Source organism: Molothrus ater, chromosome 5 (genome assembly GCF_012460135.2).
Source record: "Molothrus ater isolate BHLD 08-10-18 breed brown headed cowbird chromosome 5, BPBGC_Mater_1.1, whole genome shotgun sequence".
Taxonomy (NCBI): Eukaryota; Metazoa; Chordata; class Aves; order Passeriformes; family Icteridae; genus Molothrus; species Molothrus ater.
The window spans coordinates 39,518,481-39,543,413 of NC_050482.2; the positions used below are offsets into that span (position 1 = coordinate 39,518,481).

General features: G+C 37.1%; 1 protein-coding gene across 1 annotated transcript in view; it reads left to right on the forward strand.

Moving 5' to 3' along the window:
• Positions 1 to 23,557, forward strand: part of ACSS3 (acyl-CoA synthetase short chain family member 3) — a 65,349-nt gene extending 41,792 nt beyond the window's left edge. The window contains 7 exon segments of the mRNA XM_054514949.1: positions 5,947 to 6,042; positions 8,922 to 8,985; positions 16,718 to 16,799; positions 17,792 to 17,914; positions 22,363 to 22,462; positions 22,543 to 22,718; positions 22,993 to 23,557. Of these exon segments, the coding sequence (XP_054370924.1) occupies positions 5,947 to 6,042; positions 8,922 to 8,985; positions 16,718 to 16,799; positions 17,792 to 17,914; positions 22,363 to 22,462; positions 22,543 to 22,718; positions 22,993 to 23,058 (707 nt within the window). The 3' untranslated portion in view covers positions 23,059 to 23,557.
• The last annotated feature ends 1,376 nt before the right edge of the window (positions 23,558 to 24,933 follow it).

The following is a 24,933-nucleotide window of genomic DNA, read 5'->3' on the forward strand; positions in this document are numbered from 1 at the left end:
ATGAGCATCAGATTGTTTCTACTTTAATACCCAGCATCAGCCATGTGTGCTTAGTCTTTTTACACATTAATAATATAACGTGTCATGCACCATCCTGGTGTGGATCTCTTCCAGGGAAGCAGCAAAGAAAGCAGCTTGGCAAAGTTACACAATTTACACAAGATACTTCTGAGGTCTTGCTGAAGGCATGCTTGAGTTGTACTGTACAGAGGCTAAAGCAGTTATCAGAAATTTTCTTCCAACATCAGTAAGCATAAGACTGAGCTGGTGCTTGGGCTACCAACCTGCAGCATGACTAGACACAATTTGTCAGGGTTAACAGTGCTAAATCCAAGCTGTGAGTGAGGCAGCTTACTGCTGCTGCAGTTAGAAGCTTGCTCGGCTTTTAGTGATAAAGGACTGACAGAAACTGGCTTCTTTGCTCTGTGCAGTTGTATGTTAAAGGATGAAGGAACTGAGGTCTGTGTGAATGCTTGATGATCTGGCCCCTGAATCTTCAGGACACTGCCAGTGCATACTATTTCTGTGATGTGTTAGATTCAGTTTTATTTTAAGGAAGCAGTATGTTATACTGTGATGAAGATTTTGTGTCCTGTAGTTCATCAGGTACTGTGGTTTTCTGTTCCAGAATGCCCAATAGTTGTTGCCTTACCAGAAAGCATTTGCTGTAACTTTATTGAATTCTTCATTTACCCTTTCTGACATAATGAAAATGACCATTGTGTGGAGGGAGCATATGGAAGGGGTCTCTTCAGAGGTACATTCTTGTGGTGTGAGTGGATTTGTAATGAGTTGCTGCCTAAGCTTTCCTGCTACACAGTCTGTCCTTTCCATTTTATCAGTGCAGTCTGCTGCTGTAGTAATTCCTTTAATTCCCCACAGCAAAAGTGACAGCCTTGCCAGAAGAATAGCTCAAAACAGCATAGCCACAGTGAGAATTTTGTGTATTATATTTATTGCATTCATTAATATGTTAATGTATGACAGTTGCTCTTTTTTCTTCTTTCCTTCTCCTGCTACATAACAACTTCCTACCTCTTTTGTATGCTTTTAGTGGCTCTCCACTGCCTTCTGAGAAATTCAAAGCAGACAGCTTTACATTACTAACTTAGCACAGCCCAAGCTCAAACATTCATTCCAAAATGCAGTCTATTTTGCCTAGGTATTTCCTACCAAAAAAGCCAATACTTCAGCAGCATGGCAGTCTACTATGTTGAGAAATATGAGACATAGTATAGAAATTATAATGTATCAGGAATATAAGTGGCACAGAGTAAGTAAGTGGTAGATTTTCATCTTGAAAGTCCTGAGTTATTTCAAAACTGTTTATTTTGATTGAACTTGACTGTTGACTGTGAATGAGAAAGAGAGTTTTGAGCACAAAGCCTTCTAGCTGTTGCTCTGCATAATTGGGCAGAATGCAGCTTCTGCAAATCAGGCACGTGGGTAGGTGGAAGCTTTCTGATTAATAAAGTCACAGACTTTATGCACCCTAGCTACTTGTAGGAGACTGCACTTTTTGCTTCTGGATTAGCAGCACCTTCTTTGGCATAAGAATTGTTTTCCAAGGTGCAAATGCAAAAAAGTTCATGTATCAGACTACTCATTAGCTGTCCAATTTATACTTGATATTTCAATAATATTGAAATAGCTTTATAATAGTATCGCTCACTTACTGGTAGAGTGGGACAAAACAAAGAAGGTCACATCTGTGATTATTGAGGACTATTTCTTTACATTAGCCCTTATTCTGAAAAGAAGAAGCATAAGGAGGGGGTTGGGACACTTGAACAGCCTTGATTTTAAGGCCATCTCTCAGTAACTCTCTCTTTTTTGTCTCAATGAAGTGCTTTTCATTATTCTCAGAGGTACACCATATTGTTTTCATTATAACTCAGAGCAGATGTTGAATACTTTTACCAGACTAGTTGTGAAACATTGTTCTCCCAGTATAAAACATTGCTCTTCTAAATAGCTGTTTCATTGTCACATCTTAAGGTGTTATACAGAAAGGAAATTGGTTTTATGATCTGGTTGCCCCTGAAAAGCCTTCCACAGCTGGAGGGAAAGCTAACTTGGTAGCTTAGTGAGTGGACAGTTAATGTGCAAAATGTTTGCAACAGAGACTGTAAGTCAGACCTACTGTTCTGTTCCTTGCATTAAAAATATGGAAGTTCCTAAAGTCTTCAGCATTGGAAATCTGTCTAGGTGCTATGCATTAATTTCAGAGAATCTTCAACTATAAACAAATGAGTAGCAGGTAAGGGACATCTGTTCGTATATGCAGAAACTTGATTTAAGGCATAGGTGGAATACAATGTACACTTGACAAGTGTTATCCTTCTTCAGACTGTTACTGTTTCAACTTTTCAGACCTGAAACTTGTAACCTGAACATAAATCCTGAATTGAATTGTAAAGAAACCAACCTTAATTGAAACCAAAGATTCATAAGCAACATTATTTATTGGAAATCTGTAATAAAGGGCCACACAGTATTTGTATTACACATAATTGTTAAGGAAAGTATCTCTTTTAAATAACACTTAAAATCCTGTGTTCTTCTGAACAGTGATGATTTCTTTTCAGGAGGATTTTGAATTGAATTCTCCTTTAAACTCAGACTGTTTTCTTGGTGATAGAAAAAAACTGTCCTAGAAAGAGGCTGTTGTTTCCTAATAGGTTTGGGAAATTGATATTTCAATCCAGCATCCTGTTTGAAAGATAAATGTTGATTTCCCAAGAAATGTACAGCACAAAGGTTCATGCTGTCCTCTGACAGTACTCCTTTTGTGATTCTATATTGAAGGGGAAGCTTTAGCATTCAGGAACAGCTAACCTAACCTAAAGAGCAGATGCTTTTGGGATTCCCTCTCTTAATTATTATCTGATCCAAGTACCAAAACCCCATATTTTTTTCCATGTATATAAAAAGTCTTACTGCCCTGTGGGAACTGAATGTATGGCTTAGAGATTAGAGCACTGAGTAAATATGAAAATTATATCTCCATTGATAATTGAAAAGAAGAAAGAGCAACAATTTTAAAGACCTTTTCACAAAGTTTTAGAACTTGTGATTCTCCAGAATAAATGGACTTTCATTCAGGCTTAGTCACTGTTGTCCAAAAAGCAGGTAAGAAACCAGACAAGTTAGTAAAATGAAGTTTCCTTTCAAGTTTCTGTTGATTTCATTAGCAGTGTACTAGAGAGGCAAACCCAAACAAATTTTCAGTAATTCTTCCACTCCCCTCAGGGTCTTTGGACTGAGACTCTTGATGAGAAATGCTTGTCAATTCCCAGTCCACACCAATGTTACTGGTACATCAGGCTTTCTGTGGTGCTGTGTTCCCTGTCTCTCAGTAGCAAACCTAATTCCTGTGTTTTGGTGATAGGAGACTATTGTTCTTGCCTGATCTGCTGCAGTTTGTTTTGTAGCTCTTGCTGTGCAGTATGTAAAGCAACATATACACTGTGCTTCCACTTCTTCTCCTTGCACAGTCAAAAAGAAAACTCTCTGTTCTAGTGTCTTTTCCAATTCACTGTCCTTCTGTTCCAAGTAAAAGAGGAAAATTCTTCAGTATACATACTGAAGATGAAACAACAGAAAATACTGTTGAAAACGTTTTGTTTTTCTACAACTTCTCAGTGTGATCACAGATGGGGTATGGTAGATTATTTTGATGTTGTGTCACCACTATAACTGTAGCCTGGGTGTTTTGTGTGTTAGAAGAAAAGATTCCCCCATGACTGTGCAGGGAATTTGCACTAGCTGGAGTAGAGGGTGGAATGGGGAAAGATTAGGAAACAACAAAGCCAACTTTTTAGCCTGTCTTTTTTAGCATGGAGGGTTGATAATTTTTATTCTGTGTCCCACAGTTGTATTTAGGCCCTAGTTCAGCTGTGCTGTAAATGCTAAACTTTCAGCTACTTACTGACACCTACTGTAAAAACACTACAAGAGTCTGTAAGTTTGTTTTTGTTTTTCCTTCTTTAAGCACTTGAATAGTCACATAACTTCTGAAGTGGAAGATGAATGCTATGGAGGTTGGAAAAATTCACAGCAAAAATGACTTTAATTTCCTGGTGCAAGCATACTGAAAATAGTTTTGAACATACTGATTAGATATAGATATACATATACATATACAGCTGGAGACAAACCTACTTTGTTTGCTAGGTAGCATGGACTATGAATTCCAGGCCAAGTGACCTGAGATATCATCAGAATGATATAGTCATGTTTTTAAAGTAAAGTCTCATCCTGTGTTTCTGCTACACTTTGTTTTCTGTGGCTCAGAGTTACAGCAGCATTTCAAATGTAGAAATAGATTGTTTCCTTAGAGGGGAAGAGTGAAGAGCAACTGGGATTTTTTCAGTCTTAGACTCTCTTTTATATGACTTGATAGTATTTATTCTTCTTCTATGATAACAACTCTGGTAGTATAAAAATGTTACGTGAAAAGAGAGGAAGGTGAGGAGGGAAGGATTTCTAGCTACTTAACTGTGGGGATGATTAGGAAAGTGTCAGCATTACTGGAAAGTATTGATGACGAGTTTCTGACACAAGTAGTGGAGGATCCCTTGAGGCATGGTGTGCTCCTCAGCCTTATACTAACAAACAGGTAATGAATGCCTTGTTGAAGATGTGAAAGTTGAGGGCAGCCTTGGATGTGATGACTGTTGTGAAATTCAGTAGTGGGCAAGGAGGAAACAGGACAGGAAGACTGTAATCATGGACTTCAGGAGATCTAACTTCAGCCTTGAAAGGTCTTCTTGAAAGAATCCTGTAGGAACAGATCCTGCAGTGATGAGGGTTCCAAGGGAGTTGGTTGATATTCAAGGATCACTTCCTCCAGACTCAAGAATGATGCATCCTGATGGGTGAGAAATCAGGCAAAGGGGGAAGAGATCTATGTGGACAAATTAAGAACTCCTGTCATTACTTAAGTGTGACTAGGAAATACACAGGAGATGGAAGCAGGATCAGGCCAATTGGAATGAACATAGAGAGGTTGTCAGAGTAAGGAGAAATGAGACAAGAAAGTTAAACAAAGACAAGTGCTGGATTCTGCACCCGGGATGGGGCAACCCTGGGTGTACAGGCTGGGGAATAAGAGGCTAGAAAGTTGTGCCATGGAAAGAGACCTGGGGGTCCTGGTCAATGGCAAGCTGAACATAGGTCAGCCGTGCCCTGACAGCCAGAAGGGCCAGCCCTGTCCTGGGGTCCATCAGGCGCAGCATCACCAGCTGGGCAAGGGAGGGGATTGTCCTGCTCTGCTCTGCACTGGGGCAGCCTCACCTCGAGTGCTGGGGGCAGGTTTGAGTGCCATAATATAAAAATGATAAAGCTATTGGAAAGTGTCCCAAAAAGGGCTACAAAGATGATGAATGGCCTTGAGGGGGAGCTGTATGAGGAGCAGCTGAGGTCACTTGGTCTGTTCAGCTTGGAGGTGACTGAAGTGAGACATCGCTGTGGCCTTCGACTTCCTCAAAAGAGGAGGTGGAGGGGCAGGTACCAATCTCTTCCCTCTTGTGATCAGTGACAGAATTCAAGGGAATGGCATGAAGCTGAGCCAAGGGAGGTTTAGATTGGATATTAGGAGAAGGCTCTTCACCCAGAGGGTGGTTGGGCATTGGAACAGGCTCCCCAGGGCAGTTCCAAGCATCACAGCACCAAGCATGACAGAGTTCAAGAAGTGTTTGGACAATGCTCTCAGGCACATGTTTTGATTCCTGTGCAGGACCAGGAGTTGGACTTCAACGATATCTGGGAGTCCCTTCCAACTCAGCATATTCTATGATTCTATGAATTCTAAATCTTCCATTGTTTGTCTAGGAATTTTTAAAAAAAATTATGATGTGCTGAGCATCAAAAAACTTCGAACTAGTAAATAATGAATGGAACTAAAACCAGCCTTAACTGACAGTATGTGTGTTCTCTTAATAGAATCTGGTTCTGCAATTACGGCTTCCTGCATTGGTTTGGGGAACTCTACAACACCTCCACCTGGACAGGCAGGAAAACCAGTGCCAGGATATAATGGTAAGACTGTGCTAAAAATGTTACTAAGAAAGGACATTGCTTATATTCCCGAGTAAGTGCTCCTTAATTGTCATATTCCTAAGTGCTCCTTAATTGTCATATCTTGTAGTAAAAGAAAATTACAGTCTTATTAAGATATTTTCCTCCTTCCTGCTTTCTTGTGTTTTGTAGAATGTGATTCTGAATAAAAAATTCAGAGCCATCTTCAAGAAAATTGATCAACTACTTCTGCCTTTATTATATGAAAAGGCTAGCATATACTTTGGCACATTGCTCATCTATACTTCTATATGCATTTCTGCACTTCTGCAAAAGTTGAGAGAGTTGTTAAGCAAACTGTCTTTCAGTACCTGTGCAGCATTTTTATTTCCAGCCAGGAGAAATGGTAGGCTATGGAGCAGCACAAAAAGGATGAGAACTCATTGTCTGGAAGGTATTTGCGTGTAGGGGTGCAGCTACAGGATTAAGAATGCATTTTAATACCTGGGAACCCTGATTTTAACACAATTTTAAAGCGTTTCTTGAAATCTGAAAAATAATTACATTAAAGATCAAGTGGTTCAGAAGAAGTTCTCACATAATTGGTCAGAAAGATCTAAGCTGTTATTTTCTTTTAATACATGACAATGGTGGTGAACATTAAAAAAACTCAAATATTTTTAGCAGCTCTTGGTTTCTGCACTTACAGTTATGGCGTGAAGATGAGCAATAGCTTAAAAATAAAGCCATGAAGTTTCTTCAGAGTTCTAGTAGGTAGGAAAGGGTGAAAGAATGTAATTGCATCACACATGTTATCAGATGATAGTCAGGACTAAGAAGAAATATGAGTAACAAAAATATAAAAATTTCTGGTGAATATTTTGCAATCATTGGGACTAGTGTAAGTAAAAATTTTCTTCAAAGAGAATGATGGAAATGTCTCTAGCATACCATATAAAGGAAACAAAAAATGAGCACTGAAATTCACTAAAGATTTACAGAATAATTTTACTACTTTCAGTCTTTGACCAAATATGTCCTGTAATGCAGCTATTCACAAACTAGTGATTTTTAAAAATTACTCTATTTTGGCTGCTGTCTTGCTGTCATCCACTTCTCTTTGGTGTTGTTTTCCTGCTGTTACTATACTTACTAGAGGAGATCCTTATGCCAGTTAGAAGTAGTTTTAGTTTATACATGCAACTCTAAATGGGCTGGTAAAGACATGCTGCAATATAAAGGAAGTTGCAAGATCTGCTTTTTTTTAACATGTAAAAATTCTTTCCTATTACATATTGCTAGAAAGAAACTGAATTGTTGGTGATTTTTAGGGACAAAGGGAATAAAAGTTATGATATCAAAGTGTAGTGGCACAAATTGCATTTAAAAGTGAGTCAAGATAAAATAATTAATTTCTGTTGCCTTTAATCAGAAATTATGCTGTACTTTTCCCTTGATCTGCTTGAACCTTTGCAGGTAAATTGCAGTGCATTTTCAGACTGAAGCAGGTCCCACATTTTGAAGAAACGAGTCAGTTCTTCAGTAATTCAGGAGTGAGCAGCATAGTATGTCACTTCCCCAAGTTTTTCTACATTGAAGTATGTAGCTTGCGAGGATATATACTGGGATTTGTAACTTGATGAAACAGTTACAGTAAACTGATTAGATTTTACTTAGTATCATAAAAATAGGAGAGAAAACACTGACTACACAAGAGCTACACAAGTCGGTCTGTGTAAAACTGGCCTTGTGTACTTGCTTGTGTCTGTGTGCGGAGCCATTGCTTCCAGCAGGCTCTTCAGTTACTTTAAAATTACCATCATCTTCGAAGGAGTAGCTTCAGCCAGAAGGAATAAATTACAGATGTTGGTGCTCTTTGGAGAGATAGGATATGATATTACTCATATAGGTTTTAGCAGAGTTTTTGTCAGAAGTCTGTCATCCACTTTTCCGCATGTCCTCTGGAACTTTGTAATCCAGAATGTAAGATTATTTGTAGAGATTTAGATACAGCTGAACATTGCTTTCATTGCTTGGGCAGGCTTCAAAAAGCATGTAATTCTTATCAGCCCAGTCTGTCAGAATCTTCCCTCCCTGTTTTTCTATGGTTTAGCCAAGGTGGTATCTGTCATTTCTTTCTTATGCCCATACCTTGAAATGGAGTGGATGGTTTTAGTAGCTTAATTTCCCAGATAACTGCACAAAAGAGGCTATTTCAGATGATTAACTCAGAAATCTCACTATCAGGATATGGATGCTTTCACTGAAGCCCTGCCATCCAGGGAAATGGCTTCATTTGGGAAGTCTGGATTCTGTCCTGTACTTTGAGCATTACCCTGCTGTGCAGCTTTGGGTACTTCAAGAATTACTTGATCTCTTTATGCTAGACTACAATGAACCTTGTTAGCTGAAGGGCATTTTTCTGAGATTCCTGAGAGCCTGTGAAAGCCAGATATACTTATTTACTGCTAATAGTATTTCTCACGTGAACTGGGTTAGGCTTCAGTCATCTTGGTTGTTATTTCTTGCTCATGTCACCCACATATTTTAATTTATATTTGTCACATATCTTAATGGTTCTTTGCTGTGTAGAAGTTTAGATTTTCCAGTATGGAAGCTTCTTTTACTTTTTAGTTCTATTATTCCCTTTTGGGACTTTGTGCTATTTCTGCTTCCAAAGCACAAGTATTATTTAAGACTTTTTGTACTTAAGGCTGAATGTTAATCAAGTTGTGAGATCATCCAGTTTGGCACTCCCAAATTACTTAATTCCTTCTGTTGCTTGGTGTATTGCCATTCTGAAGTGTGACATAAGTTGATATCCATAAAGAAAGACATTTACCTTCACCTAAAAATACACTACTAAACTTGAGTTTCCTTCCTATATTATTTTTTTACAGTCATGATTCTGGATGAAAATAAGAAACCAGTGAAGGCAAAGACTTTGGGAAATATTGTGGTAAAGTAAGAAAAATAAATATCATACAGTTAAAAGAAACTTCCTACATGTGTTGATTATCTTTTGACTAAAGTTTATATAAAAATAAGAATAATTGAAGTAATGAGGATTGAAAAGCATGTCTGTCTGTCTCTGATACTGATACCAAACTCCCTGAATGTTTTATGTTCATTAATGTTGAAAAATTGCAGACAAAGTTGTGTGAATGGATGAGTTTTTCTTACACTACAGCAAAGTTTACCATTTTCCTAATTATCAGAATATTGGCACAGAATGATGCTTTCCTCTTTTAATGTATGAGCAAGGTACTGAATCATTCCCTTCACTATTGTATCTTTCCATTTAGTGAAATAGTACAGCAGTACAGATTGGTGTGCTTCAGCTTACAGCTGTGATGCTGCCTCTTCTTTCATGATCTCCTCATTCCAACTGATGCACCTTCTTAGAGGGAGAACATGTATTTTCTGTTCTCTGTAAAAAAAAAAAATCAAGATGTTCCTGTGTGTGCTTTGCCTGAAAGAGTGTTCATTTGGGCCAGTACTTGGACAAAATACATGCAGGAAAGGACTTCAGACAAAAAAATTAAAAAACACTGCTGTGCATCATGTAGGTGATTTTTAGTACCATTTACCAGACTTCTGACAGATGAGTTCCATAAATTCTAATATTCTTTTTGAAAGTACACCTTTCTAAGGCACATTTCCTTAGATAAAAAGGACTCTGTTTAGATCATCCTGTGAACATCAGTTACATTTATCTTGCCTGCTGCCTTCTCACTGTTGCCAGGATCTTTCCTTATTCTTGTAGCATTCTGTGGGCTAGTGCTCTTTACAGCCTATGCCAGCTCTGTATTCTGGATGTTTTACAGGCTTTCAGACTAATGGCATTTTCCTCAAACATTTTTTTTTTTCCTCAGAGAGAGACACCTGCTTTGTGATGAATGTGGTATTTGTGCCCACCTTTTTTTTCAGTCACAGAAAATAACTTTAGCTCTGAACACTTTTTAACTGCAAGATAATACAAGTCCCAAAGGAAATGTATTCATCCATTTCTTCTGTGGTAGATTTTTGGAGAGTTGTGGTAGCTCAGTCTTCACTGCTTGCTTAGACGAATGAAAGGAAATGCAAAGATTAGTATTAAACCTTCAGTGAACTGAAAATCTGTCAAAAGCTGAAGCGTTGGGATGGATGTACCAATTTTGCTGAATTGTTAGCGCAGTTAGCTGAGGGTTGCAGTTGGCTGAGGCACATGAGCTGGGGGTGAGAGACAGGAGCTGCAGGCGCTGGAGCTGCAGACGTGCAGCGCCAGCAGTGTGGGTGGGCTGGCACAGTGCTTATGTGGGAGGTGGAGCTGCCAAGGTGGGGAGGCTTTTTACTCAGCTGTACAACTGGTCTAATGTAACTAGAGCCCTGTGGAGACTAAAGTAGTATCACATGAACTTACTGTACTGTGTGATGCAGATGTGTATTTTCAGGATGAAGTCTATACCCTGCCTCATTCTCAGCATCTTCAGCTAAGCCAGCAGGACACAGAGGCCTAGGTTTAGCTCCCCCGAGTAAGCGGACTCATATTTAGGCATCATTTGCTTGAGACACGTATAAGATTGTGCATTCGCTCCATTGTTGACTATGTACATCCATACCAAGCACAAGTAATTAAAATTGCTCAAGTCTGCAGTATCAGCAACCCAGCTCAGGGTGGAAAACTGTCTTTCAAAGCTCTCACCTCTGTAACGCCTGAAGCCATAGTAAAACACAGGATCGTAATCAATGGAGAGAGAAAAGGTATTTTGTAAGCTAGTTGCTTAGATATCCAGATTAGTTATTGTTATTCATTATATTATTCATGCCTAGTTATTCAACTAGGATGGAGTAAATCACCTTCCAGATGTGTTCATGTCTTTCCAGTGCCTGCAGGAGTGGCACACTTGGCTTAGGGTAGGTACCTAGCCTTATCTACCAAAAGAGGAGTGGAATGAACTCTGGGTTTAGCAACTCTGCCAAACAAGTTGAAAGACAGACTTCCCTAATGTTGCCCCACATTTAGATGTTTTCTCAAGGGATTACAAATGTGTTAATATATTGATTTGTTGTTGTTTCATTTATTTTGTTTTATCTTGCTCAGTATGACTTTTGCTGCAATCAAAGGAAGTAATAATGAAAAGAGAGAGGTTTTTTTGGTTTTTTGTTTTTTTTTTTTCAGCATATCACTCAAGAAAGTGTAATCTCACAGGGATACTATTATTTTATCATGTCTGTTTTTATTGTGTTATTTTATTTTTTTATTAAAGCAAGGTTTCATGAAGTCTTCTTTCAAAGAAGGCATTTCTCTCTTCAGCAGTCTTCTACATGTACAGACCCTTTAAATTAGTGGAGATGATCCTTGTTGCTAGCAGTGTTTGTTTGTCAGCCCAGAGCATGTCCCCCTGCAGCTGGAGGGGCTCAGGATAGTTCTGACTATTATTCTTAGTATATACAGCTCATACAGCTTAGTAAAATATGAAGAAACACAGGGATTTGCTTCACCTGTAGCATAGGTGAGTTGAGAAACATACTTCAGTGTTTTTGGAGAGGATTTCTTGGAGAGGAGAGTGGCCATGCACTGCTTACGACAGCTGTGCAGAAGTGGTAAACTGCAGCTTTTGGTTGTTTTTATCCTAGACTAACTCCTGGTAGAGACTATTTGGGGCTGCTTGAGGCCTGCAGTTTTCCTAAGTACAGTATTTAAAATATCTATTCTTACAGCCTGTAAGAAATAGATATTTTTAATTAATGCACACTTGAAAATACACTTGTATATGTAGCTGCTAGTCTAACTGCAGGCAATATGATCCCTTGTTATTGAGTAGGGAAACTGAAGAGGAGCCAACATTACTGTCTGTGGATGTGATGTTAGTACATCCATTGCTGCATTATGCTTGGTTCTTACAACTGTATTTTAAGACTATTGAGAAAGTGACTGCATTTTGAGGAAAATATGAATGAGTGACCTGAGTGCATGGTATGAAAACCTGTGGTATGTAATTCACCCAAGATCAGTAAAATAGTAACCCTTTAAAGGCCAGGAAAAAAAAAAACAACTCTGAGAGATGGCTGTTTGAGCTAGCATAAATAAATTGGAAGCTGAAGCTAGATGCATTCAGATGACAATTAAAGCACTATTTTAGTAGTGAAAATATTAAGACATTGGAATAAATTCTTGGGAGTATGGTGGTTTACTGTGATATTTTTAGGCCTAATTTAGATATCTATTTTAAACAAAAGTTGTGGGGTTGAGGCAGGATTTAGTAGATGGCATCTTTCATCCTGTGTTATATGGAAGGTCAGTTTAAATACCTGTGCAAAAGATTTATCTTCCTAACAGCCTTTATATGATTATCAGCTTTGTCTTTTCCCTTTACAGAAAGAACATTAAGTAGGTCTTCCAATGGAGAGCAGTTTGTCCAAAGATAGTTTTTCTAGCAGATCTCTGGCTGAGTACATGTAAATACCATTTGAACTTTCCTTACTTTGAAGTTGTTCCAAGCACTTTCACTAGTTTTTGATGGCTTTTTCTCTTTTCCCACTAAAGTAAAATCCAAACTGAGATCGACTACTTTTGTAACTCCTTTCAGCTAACTAAAGTAGTATTTCATGCGGACTGATGACGTTCAAGATCCTCTAATCTTCTTCACCCTTTTTTCTGTGTTGTTGTTCCTAGAGTCTGAAAAAGCTTCCAGATGCTTTTCAAACTTGCAATCAAAAATTTTTGTAAGAGTGATGTTTATGCACAACCCTACATAAATGCTAAGTAATAATTATAGCTGCCAGTTGAGATTATTTTGTTCCATTCAGAAGCCCAAACTCATTTAACAGTGGCTTGTATTTACTTTGACTGGCTGTAATGAATAGACTCTGAGTATCATTGCCTACCATAAAATAAAAGAATGTCTTTTCTGAATTCCAGCAAGGTAACATCTCCAGTAATTTATTATTTCATTTCAGAAATCTGCTTTTCTGTGCAAATTCTCTTTTGGGTTCTCTGTCTATAATTGCTTGGTTCCATTAACAAGGAATCTTACACCATTTTGATGAGTGGCATTCTGAAAGGATGTGCTACGTGGGAGTCAGATTTCTTGGACTAACCTAAAGGTGGACTGTTCTTTGAAAGGTCTACCATTGCTGTATGAAAAATAAATGAACTGTGAAACAATGCTTAAAAAACCAAATAATAACTGTCATTTAAAATTCTGTACCAGAAAACAGTTACTGTTAAAATACTTCAGAGTTTTTTTGTGATGCTGTCAAGCTCATTCATCTTAGTCTCTCTAATTTATAATGAAATTACCTGCTTATCTTTGTAAAATGTAACCAGAATGAATCTTTGTTAAATGAACTCATATGATTTAAATCATTAGTTTACACAGTTTGCCTCATTTGCCTGATGCTGTTTTAAATGTATTCAACCTTTAAATGAGAAACAGGCCTGGATCTGTATTCTTGTAATTCAACAATTTTAATCTTTCTTTGACTGGAGTAAATGTAGAATAGCATAATTTGTACTGCTGTTACAGTGCTGGTAACAGACAGCTACAGAAATACAGTAAATATGTCCCAAGGGGAAACCAAGCAAAGCAAACTTCTTTGTGTATTTTGAAAATGATATTGAAGGAACCTACTTACTCCTATCATGGCCTTCTGTGATCCTGTCCCTTGTGAAAGGAAAGCAGTCATGCTTACATATGCATTCCTGGCATTTTTGGTCAATATATCTCTTAGTAAAAATATCACCAAAGATCTTGCGTATCAACTCAGTTTTTAGACAAAGAGGCAACAGTTCTTAAATGCTGAGTTATTGTGGGTGTGTGTTACATTTTCTAGGGAAAGAAAGACCCATATCAAACATCTCAAAATGTTCCTTTTTATGGAGAGGTTGATAAAAACAAGAGATGTCTGTTTTCAGGTTGCTCTTATTTTTGGACAGTCTCATTTTCTCTCTTCTGGCTCCTTGCATGTAATTATGATCCAGTTCTGCTCCCTTTGGAATTTATGGCAGCATTCCCACAGACAGCAGTGGTTTTGAGGTATATTTGGCTCTGGACATTTTAATTCTGATGTCCTGATAAAATTTCAATATGCATAATGTTGTTCTGGCAAGCTGAATTATTCTACCTTTATTAATTTGAGTTTGCACAGAACCTAGAAATTCTACTAAATCATGATGCCAAGAACTCTGCTTTCATTAAAGAATTGTATGTGGCTATTGCTGTGGAGTTATTGTGGTGAAAGACAGACACATGGAAGAGGGCATTCACTTTTTGCTTAGTGGATGAATGGGGTCTTAATTGCAAGTAATCTTTCACAGAAAGCCATGGAAGATTTTCAGATGTCTGTATTCTGTTAAGATATGGTTTGCAGAGATACCTGTGGTAGCCACTAATTTAGCAGTCTGGCTTCCACAGACACACAAAAAATATGCTCTGTGGATGTGTTTATCAATACAATTTTCCTAAAAAAACCCCAACAAACAAGCAACCGCCCCCCCCCCCCCCCACCAAACTGGAACATGAGACACCCCCAGTCTCCCTATTTGAAAAAAAAATCCAAACAAGGACAAGAAAACCAAATAGTGAAAGTGAGGCTTTTATTTTTGGTGATATGTTCCACACTTCTCTGTTTAGATTTTTAAACAATGACAGAAAAGAAAATGCTTTTCTAATTTCAGCAATAAACCTGTTTTTTTTCTATTCAGTGACTAACTGCAAAGTATTGAATAGAGCTGTGGGGAAATTAAGGACTTTATCAAATGAATTGTTCTTTCTCTCCCATCACAAAGATGTTAGACTGCTAAATAAACTTAAAGTGCAAAATTTGCAATGACTGAGGCTGTTATGAATTGCTGTACTATTAGCAACCAGGTAACAACCATAGTAACTACCACTCTCTGGTGGCTTTTCTTGAATCTAAACAAGAGATTTTTTTTTTCCCTTTTAAATGCATGCATACACAAACACCAGGATCGATATATTGTTTTTCTAATCTTTTTTTCCAAGGCGAGCACTCCATGGGTCATGTTTTTATATCACAGAGATGCTTACTAAGCTTGAAAGGCGTAAAATAGGGCACTGAATTTCTTCCAGATGGGCAGAAGCCAACCTGCCCTCCTGAGCCCTGGGTAGCTACGTGGGAAGTGTCTTGGCATTTCTGGACATACCTTACCCTTACTTTCAAGGAATGTGATGTATGGGATGTGTTGAGCCAGAACCCTCAGAGAAAAAGCAGTAGTATTTATAGTAGTATATTCTGTTATGCTAGGTGACCTGAATTAAGCTGAAAAAACTAGGATTGTAGAAAATCAGGCATTCAAATAATTACTGGATGATATGACCTTTTCAATGTAGTTTGTACTGGTTTTACCATAGCTAGGTTTTTTTGAAGTGTGTTTCTCTCTCTCTCTCTCTCTCTGTGTATATATATATATATATATATATATATATATATATATATATATATATATATTTATATATATATATATATATATATATATATATTTATATATATATATATATATAACTATTCTTTTTGTAAATCTTTTTGGTACATGTCACAGGGCTGGTGGCACCTGTTCTTGTGATTGACCATCATAGACATGTAATGACACTAGAATTGCTATGCTACAGAGAACTGTTTCTTTGCTAGAGATGTTGCCTTCTGGTGTCACAGGGATACTATCACAGAAAATAAAATACCTCTGGCTAAATACTTGCTAGTTAGAAAGACAGGCATATGCTAGCAAAATCTGTATGGTGCATTTATGATTTTATGTAAATAAATATAAATGTTTGTTTGTTTACATGTTTGTTTACATGATCTCTGTTATTAGGGGTAAACTTCATAAAGCTTGTGTTGATATGCCTGAATATATATCTCTCAGGCAGTTAAAGAAATCTGTGTTTGACCCTGTCAGAGCTTCGAAGAAAGAAACTAGCACTTTTTTAGCTGAGGTTTCTGCAGCTTCTCTGCTGGCAGATATGTATGTGAAGTGTCCTATATTTTCTCATGCCCATATCATTGACTGAAGAAGGGTTTTAGTATGTATTCAAAACTCAAATAATAAAGCAATCCATAATTTTGCAGTTTTAAGTACAATTATTTTAGAAAGTTCTATTAGTGACTTGTATCAATATACTTTCACAGAACTTCTCCAGTATTTCCAATAGTATTAGGCACAGTTTAAACAGAAAAGCATTTTCATTCAGATTCCTGTGACTGAACTCCTTTGAGTTTTATCTTTTTACAGAAACTGAAGATCTGTGTGTCTGATAATTCATCTGTCTATGCATGTGTGGGTGTGTATGGGCGTTAGAGAAAGAGAGACCTGTAATAATGCAGTTGCTTGTATCATAGTGTGTATGCATAAATTTCAAACAGATACTTAATCCTTAGAAGTCTTAAAAGCTAAATGCTGTTAATGTATTTATAATACAGTATATAGTGTTTACTAGACCAAATATTATTTTACTGAGGTGCTTGCATTGTGTAAAAGGTAAGGTCTTGGATACCCTGCAGAGCTATATACATTTGATGACAATAATACATAGCCTTTTTTATTGGTTACCAGCATGTAATTAAGCTGAACTTTTTTTCTAATTGTGTAGACCATGATTATTTGTCTGAAAACAGAGAATGAATGGAGAACATGAGTTGTATTTGTTATATCTGTTTTTCTTACTACTTCCTTCTGTTCTTTCTATTTAAGGTTGCCTTTGCCTCCTGGAGCATTCTCAGGTCTTTGGGAAAATGAAGAAGCATTTCAGAAGTTGTATTTCCAAAAGTTTCCAGTAAGAATTATGAAATCAATTATTTAAACTTCTGGTAATGCTTCAGAACTGAATGATAATAGATTTAAACTGGGAAACAGTTCATCATAAGTTGTCACAATTTCATTGGAGGTCTTTGATATATGTATATATAATTAAAACCATATCAAGATAAATCCTTTGTCACCTGTAATTTCAGTTCTTGGGTATGCTGTTGTTTTTTTAAGATCTGAAACAGAAGAAGTAAACCATAAGCTTCTGAGCTAAAGTAATTTCATGTCATTTAATCTAAGATATAAACCTGCAACCTTACCCTAGCACAGCTTCAGATACACTCCTCCTGCTGGCATGCAGCCATGCTAACTTCGTATCACTCCAAAATAACCCTTGTCCACTGTACATCTGAATACACTGGAGGCTCTTTGCTGCGTTAGTTATGTTTCCCTCTCAGATGAGCTATGCAAGGCCTGGCCTTACTTCTTTCCTTGTACAAATAGGTAGATTTGCCCTATACAAATGCCCAAAGTGGAAGATTTGGCTCAATGAAAGTAAATGAGTGAATTGATCACACAAATTATTCTTAGTGTGCAATTGCATCATGATGACAGTGTATGTTTGGATACAGCAAACAGGAGTATCTTTAGGCGGAATTTGACAACTGTCATTATATTGCAGTAATTCCGTTTTCCTTGTGTAGATTCAGGCAACATCCTTCTCCAAGCTGTCAGGAATCAAAGTAAGCAGAGTTGGAATAAAGCCAGGGTTTATCTACTTTTTTTCTGTTCTGTATTAATAAAGACAACAAAACCTTTCTGGAAGGGAAGCTGCACAGGATAATATGATACAAAAATGGTGACAAATATTATGGAATTAAGTCTTTCAAGCACCAAAAGCATATATAATGTGAAACAGGTATATATTTTTATTTTGATTTTTATTTTTGTGTTTCCTGGTAAATTAAGGAATATTCCTAGTGGTCTTTCAGAATTTATTTTTCATTGTGTTGTATTTAGGGATATTATGATACTATGGATGCTGGTTATATGGATGAAGATGGCTATCTGTATGTCCTGTCTAGAGCTGATGATGTGATCAATGTTGCCGGACACAGAATTTCTGCAGGTGCGATTGAAGAGGTGAGCATTGCCTGACAGCAAAATAGAAGAGTGAAAGATGAATGCAGGAAGCTGAGACTAAAAATCTGACATTTCATCACATCTCACATCTCAAAATCTCACACAGAAAGATCTCTCATTTGTTTTCTACTTGTTTTGTTTGCATTTCCATTGGTACTTTTAACCAAAGTATTTCCTGTTTCAGGTTCTTCTATTAAGATGCTTTCCAGAAAAAAAACAAATTCAGTCAATAATAAGTGGGGTCAATAAATACCGTGGATTGGTAAGGCAGGCATAATTTGGTACTTGAAGGTGGAAATAAGGAGCAGTGTGGCAGGGTGGGAAGCATACCTTTTAGCTCAAATAATGTATTTATTTGGGAATATGGTAGGATAGTGTAGTATCAGTGTGACAGGTAGTTTCATCAACTGCTGTAGTTACTTAGGAGTAGAAACTTTTTTCCTAAAATACAATGATCAGTGTTGGCTGATTTTTTTTTTCCAGAGATTAATATTCAGTGCTTTTTCTTGGTGGGAAGACTTCAGAGTTTTTTGACAGCTGTTTTGTCTCTTATTGTATGAGCAGTGCTAAATGAACAATGAAAATTTCAGTAAAAAACCCTGCTGTTAAATTGAAAGTCATTAATGTAATACCCATGCAACTCAAAAAAGTTAAAAAAAATGAAGTTCATAATAGTGTCTGAATTTCATATCATTGTTCACTCACCCTTCTGGAGTCTCTGTGATTGATTGCTAGTTACAAATTTCCCTGATGACATATCAATTGCTTATTCAGGGAATATAGGGAAAGGTGTGCTGGGCGTGTACAAGAGAAAAATATGCTTTTAAGTACTCTGAATTTGACTGTTCACTGAATTAGAAACTAATCTGCAAGTTGGTTTTTTGGTTTATAATGTCTGTTAGTCTAGTGACTACTTTATTTTGAAGGCTAAAAAACTTAGAATGGTAGAAATTCTAATTACACAGAAGTGAACAAGTTCACATAAACATTAATCCATCAAGGACTGATCAGCCAGGGAGCTGAAACAGCTGCTGCCCTGACAGGTTTTTGGAGATATACAGATGCTTTCAGTCTGCTTAAACCTCTTTCCCTTAGAAGTAGTTTTTTGTGTTCCCTTACTGAAGCACAGCAGGAATCTCATCCCCACCCCTTACTGCTGTACTACTCATGGGCCGAGTGGGGCATTTTCTTTGCTTCAGCCTAGGTCTGAAGCTGCTGTAACAAATGATGAATTGAATCACCTCACCTGCTATATTACATTTGGATCCATTATACTGAACTCAGCATCTCTGTTTTTCTCCCTGCTAGTTAGGTCTAGAAACATAATGTTTCACGACGCTAACATTTTAGAAGCTTTTCTCTTCACCTTTTGAGCAAAGCTAAAAACCAAGAGTGATGTTAATGCATGCACAGCAAATTGCTAGTTAAATGGGAAAGTGTTAAGAAGACCACAATTCCCTCCTCAGTAAGATGAGTAAATACAGAATTAGAGGTTCATTGAATCACCATGTAATTGGCAATCACCTTGTTGAGCAAGTATGTTATCTACATTTACATTTTAGCTGCATTACAAGTTTAACTAGTTTTTCCTTAGTGCTTTGACTGTTTTATCTCTGTTATGTTCCACACAATTTTTTCCTTTGTCTAATGTATCTGTTTATACTATTGGAGCTCCATGTTTACTGCAATGCAGTAGATGTTACAGTTTACATGGCCAATTAGTGAATGGTGGCCATTATGGGAACCTCATCTTGCATGTTGATCCATCCCTCTTCTTTGGTCTGTAAATCTCTGGTGTCCCTTTTTGCCCCTTCCTGAAAAATAAAAAAAGCTTAATCAAACTAGTCTATCTGAGGCAACAGACTTGAGAACTGAGGAATTTATCATGAGAAATCCCTTACCCCTGATCACAATGTTTCTGTCTGCCGTTGCATTTGCCATCCATCCTTGTGCCCAGTGATCACACTGGGAAAACCATTTCCACTTCCTGAAGTTTTTTATTACTTTTAAACAGTTTTTAAATGTCTAGTGCTGTTTCTGTTCCTCTTTTCAGTTGTTTTATGAAGTTTGATAATTTTAAAATTGGTATTTACTAATTACTAGTTTCAGTAATTTGAAGTTAGCATTTGAAAAGTCAGAGGCATGTTGATAGAACTTTGGATAGACTGTAGAAAAATACTACAATAACTACACTCTTCCAGCTAACCATAATACTTATGAATGACAGACTCGAAGTACAAAAGCAAGGTACAACAAAACAATCTGGCAACATTCAGGTCTCCACCTTAGATAGTCCTGTTGATGCCTGGTAGGTAATTATGATATTTGATGAATGCCAGTTGAGTGTAGATCTTTTTTCTGTGTTCCTGTGGAAAATAATATTTACTGATTTACTGTGGTCATAGACTTAATAGTCTACTTTTCCATAATTCATTGTCTTTTTCTTTCCTGTTTTCCTGTTTTTGTTTTTTTGGTGGGTTTTTTGTTTGTTTGTTTGTTTGTTTGTTTGTTTTAATATAAGCCTATCAGGTTTCTGTGGCCACGGTCAAGAGTTAGAGCAGGAAAAAATGGTTTTTTATAGCAGGAAATGGAATTACTAAGGCTCTGGCCTGTAAGTGACCAAAGCGCATTAAGTGTATGCGATGCATTGAAACTCTGTAGGGATTTGAACTTGCATAAGATTAATCCCTATATGATTTATCAGTGTGGATACAATGACTTTAGGACAAAGTAGGCTGCAGCTGAATTCAAATGCATTTGTGTATATTCAGCTTTTTGAAGCAGGCTCTTCTGCCCTTCTGATTCTGGTATAAGCCCAGTGCACTCTTCTATATTTAGTTTGTGCATATAATATCTAATTCCTGTGAAAAATAATCCAGTTTCAAAAGCTGTACATAAATGGTCATGCTTCTGTACTTTGATAGAGCATGCATCTACTGTCAGGTCAGTGTTTTCCATTTGCCTTTTTTCTGGCATGGGACATGTCTAGGATCATAGTTTGTGAAATGAGTATAGCTTCTGACAAAGTGTGCTAGAAACACATTGAGTGGATTTATTTTGCTAAAAACTACTTGGTGTATGCTGTATTGACCATGACATATGGAGTCAGTTTCTTCCTTCCTGTTTTGACTATAAAGCCTAAGGATGGTGAAATATGTTTTGAAGATGGGTTATAATAGACCCTTTGAATTATTCCTTTCCCCATCAGTTTCATAAACAGGTCATACAAGAACCTCCCTTTTTAAATTGGGGCAACAGTGCTTCAGCTTTCCATTCTTTCAGTTTTTTTCTTCCTGTCTTCTCTGTACTTTTCCTGTCTTTCACATTCTCGCACCATTGTATGAGTAGCCAATGCAAATATGATATTCCTACTTAATAAAAACAACCAAAAAGTGTCTTTATTCCTAAAACCTTTGATTTTGGCAACACAGTATGTGAAGTTCAGTTATTAGCAAGCACATAGTCCTTAGCCAGATAAATTAACAAGCACTATCACATTATGTGGCTTCTGTGTAGGGTCACGTTAGGTCCTCCTTGTGGTTGAGTTCAGAGGACTGAAAAGTGCTGAAAGCACTGTTGAGAGCAAAATGCCCCAAGGTGAGGGGGTAAAGTAAGAAGAGCCAGTTGCTTTGGAAGAGGATTGACAATTGCTGGCATCTTAAGGCCAGCTTTGTCCCAGACTTGGTGACATACATCTTGGTATGTACTGAGACATCTTGGTGGCTGTTTTCCTAGAAGTGAGTACCTCAACTGGCTAATTGGAAGCTTACATTTTTTTACCTAAAAAAGAGTTTGATATATTTTATCAATGTGATGTTGTGTAAACGTGTAGTAGGAAGGAAGGAAGCTCTGGTTTAATTCCCTTTTTTGTCTCAGGAAGCTGAGATCTTATGTTTTCAAGAGAGTGAGCCAAGCTAGGCTGGCTGCAAGCCAAGGCTGGGCATATATTTGGCCTTGGTTGAAACTATGCTTTTACAGGAACAAAGAATGAAAAGAAAAAAGAGTCAGAGAAAATGAACCAATAGACTTTGTAAGTCTGTAGTAGGAGTGCTTCTGTGGTTTTCATCCTTACTCCCTGCATTTAAGTTCTATGTTACTCATAATGTTAGACAAACATTATTTGTTCCAGCAGAGATCTCACTAACAAAACCAAAGACATGATACTCTCACAAAGCTCTAAGGAAATAAATGAAGTTTGTTCAATATTTCTATTTCGTGCTGCTAAAGTTTTTATTTCTTCTGTTTTTTGAAAAGCATGCATGAGTATATACAATAATATATATAGACATGTACATCTTCAACACATGTAATTGGAATCCTAAGGTGTACTGACCTTTTGCTGTTAAAATGTAAGAAAAAGTCTATGCTATTTCTTCGTACCATACCATTATTTTCACTGAAAGGTTGTCTATGATTGGTTCAGTTTTGTTTTCCTTTCCATCCCTCAGTGTATTCTCTTCCATCCCGCTGTGGCAGACTGCGCTGTTGTGGGCCAGGAGGATCCTTTAAAAGGACATGTTCCATTTGCACTGTGTGTACTGAAACAAGGTGAGAACTCACTGATAACTGATGTCATTAACACTTGCAAAAGTCTCAGTAAAGATAACGGATTTTACCTTCTTCACTAGGTGTAAAGACACAAGAGAGTCAGATTCTGAAAGAGATTGTTGAGCGAGTTCGGACCAACATTGGTCCAGTAGCAGCTTTCCAGAAGGGGATGTTTGTGACACAGCTGCCAAAAACACGCTCTGGCAAGATCCCACGTTCTGCTCTTTCTGCACTTGTCAGTGGAAAGCCATACAAGGTAAGTTAGAGATGTTTGCTTCAATGAATTAGACACACATGCACATCCAAAGGCACAACATGGTGGTTTTGATTCTCTTGAATGTTCTGCAACTGGTCCATGACTTCAGGTAGTACTTCATGTTTTATTTCTATTGCAGATTATGCAAAAGATTTTCATGTTTCAGAGCTTTACAGATACTTTTTTCTTGAGTGCTTTCGAAGTATAAATTTAGAAGAATCTCTGAATGAAATTCTTATCTATTATTACATGCTACTGTATTCTTACTTTTCAGATAACACCAACCATTGAAGATGCTAGTGTGTTTAAACACATTGAAGAATTGCTGAAGAAAAATTAAATGGTATAATACATAATAACGAGCATTTCAGTTATTCAAGTATACAAAGAAGCATTTTTTTGTTAATAACACATTTTAAAAACAAGTAATGATTTGGGACTAAATGTTTTTACTACAGAAACATTACTGTGTTCTTTACCATCTTACCACAGCCACTGACGCATAGTAAAGTCTCTGCATGCTGTCAATATATTCTGGTTATTATGATGGCTAAGAATTGCAAATAGAATTCATTCATTGCTGTAGTCTTAAAGGGATGGAGTCATTGGATTATCCATCTTATCTGGTGTCATGTAACCTTACATTTCAATCTGTTATTTTATAATGTGACCAGTAACTTTTGTTTGGCTAAAGCAGTTTACAAAGGGTAAACCATGAACAAACAAAAGTAAAAAAGGAATTTGATTGTGAAAATTGTTGCAGATATAAATTGTTCTTACTTGTAAATTTTAAGTTCTTGTCTTTTAGATTTTTTCTAAAATTAAAAATTTTAAGATTAGTTCTCTTGATTCAATTTTCTTTCTTTTTTCCAAAGTCTTTCTGCCATAAATTAAATTTCTATAAATTTTTTACTCAATAACTTTCTGAAGAGTCTTTTTTGTAAAATGATAAGTAATTCCTGGCTTTTAAATCTTGATTTGTCCACAGTGAAAATCCTGATTGGTCCACAGTAATATTCAGAAAACCCCATGTATATTAAATAAAGGCAGGCATTTACCCTTTGCATTTTCTGGTAATTTTTTTGTGGTTTATATGTCTTATGATAAGCACCACCAGAATGTGCTTTTGCTGCCATAATTAAGCATTATAGGCTGAGATACACATAACCAAGAAATTTAGCAAATATGGATACTAAGCAGCTCATTCTGGACGTTATAGGCCATTCCAGACAGGTACAGGGTTCTCAACAAGCCAGGGGATGGAGGATACACTTTTGACATACATTACTTCTCAAACTGCAGGTATTTAATTGAACAATAAATGTGAAGGTCCTTATAAAAGTAGATGCTCCCAGGAAAGTATAAAAGCAGAGAAGTTGCTCAAACTCAGCAGTGCTTACCGGAGAAAGAATCAGTAAGTAATAGACAAATTCAGATGATGTTGTTGTGTAAGAGAGGTCCCCAAAAGGTTCCAGAAATACTGTTATGTAGTGGTGGATAGAGGTATGGATGATATCCCTGTAAAGTGATGAAATAAACCAACAGATTGATGTAGGAGCTAACAGGTAGTAGGTTCCACTTAACATGAGCCATACCCTGGTGGTGCCTTGTGCTTGTGACACTTTTTTGGTGTTGGTGAGCTCTACCGGTTACATAAGAACTGAATAAAATGTCGATGTGTTTTTCACTAGGGACTGCAGACAGCTGGCCCAGTCATGTTGAACCAGGTCATACAGTGATGTTAGAACAGCCAGTTTGAGCCTGTGCTGTCCTTGTTTCCTGCCAATCATTGCATAAGATACCCTCCTCCCTCTCAGCTATTCTCTTCAGTTGAAAATCAGAATCTGAACAGGGAATAAAACATGCAAACACTGAATAAAAGCTAATGATGCTTTATGGTAGATATGCTAAATATACAGGTTGGAGATTTAAAACTGGGAATAATTTTGCTATTCATAGATGTCCTTAAAGTTTTGTGAAGTACTTCTTATAGAAGTGGCAGTTAGTTTAAGATACTATTTTCTTCTGGATGAATTATTCAAGTACAAAGGCTTTAACAGGAGGCCCATGGCAAATACTAGACTGACTCGCAGAGACTTTTTGCTTTTCACAATGCTACAACTTAGCAACCTGTGCTGAACAGTTACAGAGCAAGAGGGAATTCTTGAGAGTTGTCAGTGGTGTGTTTTTTTTTAAATCAGTGAGACACTATAAG